Raw genomic sequence first — 4,638 nt, forward strand, 5'->3', positions numbered from 1 at the left:
GGGGTGTGGGGGGTTGTGCCTTTTTAGAACAAGCAGAGAATTTGGGTGAGATGGATAATGCTCTAGGGTGATTCATAGTTTAATCCTAGCTAGGTATGACATCATAGCAACACAAACAAGCAAATTGGTGGAGAATTGTCAGTTTAAGTTCAATGTGGTGACCTTTGCAGATGATGAAATGTAGAATCTAGATGTGAGTGAATCTTGGACGGACTTTTCCCAAAAGAGGGAATAAGAATAACAAGAAAAGAAAAAGAAAAAAAAACATGCTGGAGCACCCCAAAATTGCTGAAAGATCTAATGTGGCAATAAAAGAAACAATCCCATATAGATGTCTCCTATTGTGGCACCTTTACTGAACGTTCGGTGGTGATAATACATGCATGCAAGGTAAAGAAGGTCCCAAGCAGTAACCTAAAACATGGGAGACTGGTCCTCTTCTTCTATACCACTCAGCTTGTGCACTGGGGTCAAGCACCAAATGGGGAATGTTGGCAGTAGAGCCATAAAAGCAACAAAGGCAAGGGGTGCATTGTAGTAATGCATGTGCTGCAATGTGCTTTATTGTGCGTTTCGGCACACTCAGCTACCACATCTCGTTCATTTTTAATAAGTTCCAATACTGGAAAAATTGTTACTACTCATCTTGTGTTGTGATGTGCAGCAGAGCAAGTGAGCTTTCCATATGTATTGGGGAGCTATTCAAAATAGTGAATGGCATGAATGTCCTGTCAGTCAAGGTAACACTTGTTAACCTAACTGGGTGTTTTTTAGGTGGCCAGCTGCTGGCAAGTTTCTTATTTCTAATTATATTACCAAAAACAAGGATATTTGGTTATACGCCCAACAATCGCAAATTGTAATAAAGACACAGCAATGTAACACAGACCATACAAATTATTATTTATGGTCTTAAAATATTCACAGACAATTGTCTCTGCACTGAAAGGATTAGGGATACAATTTTAGCTGTCCTCGTTTACACTTTTCAAAGACTGATAAGTGAACATCTTCCACCACACTGAAAACTATGTTTTTCCATTACTTATTATTTAGAAATCAATGCCATTGCCATCTTCCATGAATATTTAGAAACAATGCCATCTACCATTTTCCATTACTGTTTACAAACAATGCCATTTTCCATTACTATTTAGAAACAATACCATCTACCATTTGCCAATATTATTTAGAATCAATGCCATTTGCCATTACTATTTACCAACAATGCCATTTTCCATTCTTAAAACACAGAATTTTTTGAACAAAATTTTTTATCACACGAAGCTACAAGTCTATGTCTTATAATAAATATCGATCAGAAATTGTTGAGACCTTATACCAGATTTAAAAGGCACTCCTTTTTATCAGAAGTATTAAAAAAAACTCCAACCTTTTCCTACAACTACAGCTGAATGCCTTTTGCAAAGTGAACAATGTGCTCACTGCACATAAACAACCTGCACTTAGAAGTATAAAACGACAAAGAAGTGCAAAGCAATGGTGGTGAAATAAAGAAGCAGTCATATAAACGGGTCTGAACAAACAGCATACTGGGTAAGAAATGGAAATGTCATTGCTAGGGAGCGCAACTGTCCAGCAGTGATACTGGGCGATTTGGTGGTGAGAAACACACCTGAGCAAGTCATATACTATTCAATTCCATCTTCAGGTTACATCCAACCAGGTGGGTACATAAAGAGTGCATACAGAATGCTTTGGTAAATGTGCTTATGTATCACACACAGTGTTGTGCAAGAGAAAAGTGTGAGCTGGAAAATAATCAGTAGTGGGTTAGGCATATGGGCTTAGGGTATATAGTATACATTATCATTTATATTCTTCCAAAATATGTGTACTCTTATAGAAAACCTCTAACATAGACTCTTCTTATATGTTCTCTTTGAAAGGCCACTAAAACGTGTCAGCATTAAAGTTAAAAAAACGAATATCCAACAGCAGCTTTCAGACATTAGATTAATATATCTAGTAGGTGGGAGCGTGCAGGCATCTCCACGACCAAAGAATTACAAAAAATAAAATCTGCTCTGACACACCGATGTGCAATAGACAATATGCCAGGCCAGTCTCACCACACAACTGTTAAATACTGCAGACAGGCGCTCCATCCGCTCTGCTGCCTCGTACCAAACATTCATTGTGCTGCATTGGTAGTGATTATCGGTTTTCAATACTGCCATTCATGTCTTCTATAAACAAGTCCATCACATGTCAGGGTTACAGCTGCTGGACTTTAGAGGGATCGCTCATACTGTCCGTCCTATGCCGACTTAACTGCTGCTGGTGTGATGGAGCAAAAGTGCTTTGTTGTACAGGGAAAGAGGAGAGGATGAGCTGAGCTGACTGGTTCCCATGAACCAACCTGGATGCCTGGGGGGACAAACAAAACAGTGTTGTGACACCTTCAAGAGGAAAAAAAAAAGAAGCAGCTTGCATTCACATTAAATTTTTTATGTTTAAACAGGACTGTAACAAAGGTGGACAGGTGAGCATATTCCTAACAGCTTTGAAATATGAACTTTAAAAGCAGGAGTTTTTGAAAAAAAAAGAACAATTCCTCAATGACCTATGTACCTAAAAGAATTTTTAAGTAATTCATCATCAACATTTACAGCAGAAATAACTTTCCGCAGCTCAGCTACCCCTGATCCCACTTCCCAGAAGTTATTCAGCAGCCTTACAGCATTCTAATCTGTAATGTAAACATAGCAGTTGCACAGGAAGAGAAGGGACAGCAGACTAGAATGACTTCAGTGCTTTTGCTGTAAATTCTGAGAATAAACTGCTCCACAGTACCCACAGCTACAGAGGTCAGTGGGAGAATGCTGTGAAGTTAATTTACTGCTTAAGAATATGTAAGTGCTCTCTAGTCCCAATTATATTTTTTTTAATTCTGCATAGACTTGGAAAGAGTAAATTAGAATTTTTGTCAAACCTGTAAAATGCTTTTCTTGGAGTACATTACAGGACACAGGGTTCTGAAAGCAAAGCTATACCGCCACCTTCAGGAGTTTGGATACTGGCATAGCAAAGCTGTAAGAACAGCCCAGTATAGCAATTACCAGTTCCAGCAAGCCTCAAGTTTTGTAGCAAGCAATAATAGGTGTGGACCATGAGAAACAGAGGGGAGGGCCTGTGTCTTGTAATGCACTCCATGAAAGAACTTTACAAGACAAAAATCTGTTTTTCTTAATCATACATTATTGGTTCCCCGATGGAAATTCTGAAATCATTTATTGTCCAAAAGCAGTCCAAGTGAGGTGTGGGCAGCACAGGGAATGGCCAGAAAAAAAAATTTGAATGGACAGGTCCCTTCAACCTACAGGGATGCTTGAAAAACCTTACAATGAAAGCTGGCATCTACAGAGGCCTGAATGTCTACCTGCTGAAACTTAATGAACATGTGAACTGAAAACCAGATGGTAACCTTGCAAATCTAGGAAACTGAAGCTTGATGCTAAAAAGCCCAGAAAGCACCAATGGATCTAGTGGAATGTGCCCTGACTAAAAAACAGGGAGCCTGAACTTGAAGTGATAAGCTGGATGATGAGTTGTCATAGCCACCTAGTGATAGTGGAATAAGAAGCCAGCTGACCAATGCAGAGGCCTTCAGGAATGACAAATTGAAAGTCGGACTGACGAACAGGAGCTTCAACAGAAAGGGGAGAAACCTAAATAGTGTGTACCGCATGCAAACAATGAAGAGAAGTCTCTTAAGGATGTTTAGAAGCAGGACATAAAAATGGCAAAATGATGTCCTGGTTAAGGTGGAAGGAAGAAACCACCTTGAGAAGGAAAGAAGCACTGCGCCTCAAAATAGCCATGTCTTTGTGTAACACAAGAAAAGGTTCTCAACAGATCAAGGCCACAACTTAGAAAGATGCTTTGCGGGGGCGTGGCTAAGACATGGCCGAGTGAAGACGCACGTTGCCGGAGCTCTGTTCCCCCTGACCAGTTAATGGACTCTGTGGACTGTATTCTCTCACCCTCTCTGCATGTCGCAAGCTAAACGGACACCCGGTGCTTCAGCGGTGACCCCGGCTCCGATATTCAACGGTTCTTCTATAAGACGCGGTCATCGGGAGAGGCGCCCGCACCGGACAACATGGCGCAGCCACGCGCGGCCTCTTCCTGCAACACCCCAGGGAAGCGTACAGGTCAGGTACCACAGACGATGGCCGCGGGGGAGACGGCATCCCGGCCGGGGTGTCCCTCGTCCCCCATCCTCACGCCCCGCTTCCCTGATGATGAGTGCTCCCTGGGCCCGGAGGCCTCCGGGCCTACAGCGCCCTCGGCTATGGGCGAGCCCGACGACTGGATACACTACCTCCAGCAGCTCCCGACGAAGCGGGATCTGGATGACATGGCCACGAAAATCGTGGCAGCGCTGCGGCAGGAGGTACATGCTGTGCAGCAGCGGGTCACCAGCCTAGAAGCCCAGGTCACCACTGTAGAGCAGTCTACGTCTCAGCTGGCACAGCGTATTACCGCTTTGGAGGGTGTCCATGGCGAGACCCAGCAGCGCCTGACCACACTATTCCTGCACCAGGACGATGCAGAAAACAGGAGCCGACGGAACAATCTGCGCCTGAAGGGTGTCCCGGAGGCATCCTCTGG

General features: G+C 43.1%; 1 protein-coding gene across 1 annotated transcript in view; it reads right to left on the bottom strand.

Moving 5' to 3' along the window:
- Positions 1-1,666: 1,666 nt before the first annotated feature.
- CLOCK (clock circadian regulator) overlaps positions 1,667-4,638 on the bottom strand; it is a 47,651-nt gene continuing 44,679 nt past the window's right edge. The window contains exon 21 of the mRNA XM_018575707.1: positions 1,667-2,391. Within this exon, the coding sequence (XP_018431209.1) occupies positions 2,239-2,391 (153 nt within the window). The 3' untranslated portion in view covers positions 1,667-2,238. The remainder of the gene's footprint in view (positions 2,392-4,638) is intronic.

The sequence above is a fragment of the Nanorana parkeri genome, unplaced genomic scaffold (genome assembly GCF_000935625.1).
Source record: "Nanorana parkeri isolate BGI_ZX_2015 unplaced genomic scaffold, ASM93562v1 scaffold54, whole genome shotgun sequence".
Lineage (NCBI taxonomy): Eukaryota > Metazoa > Chordata > Amphibia > Anura > Dicroglossidae > Nanorana > Nanorana parkeri.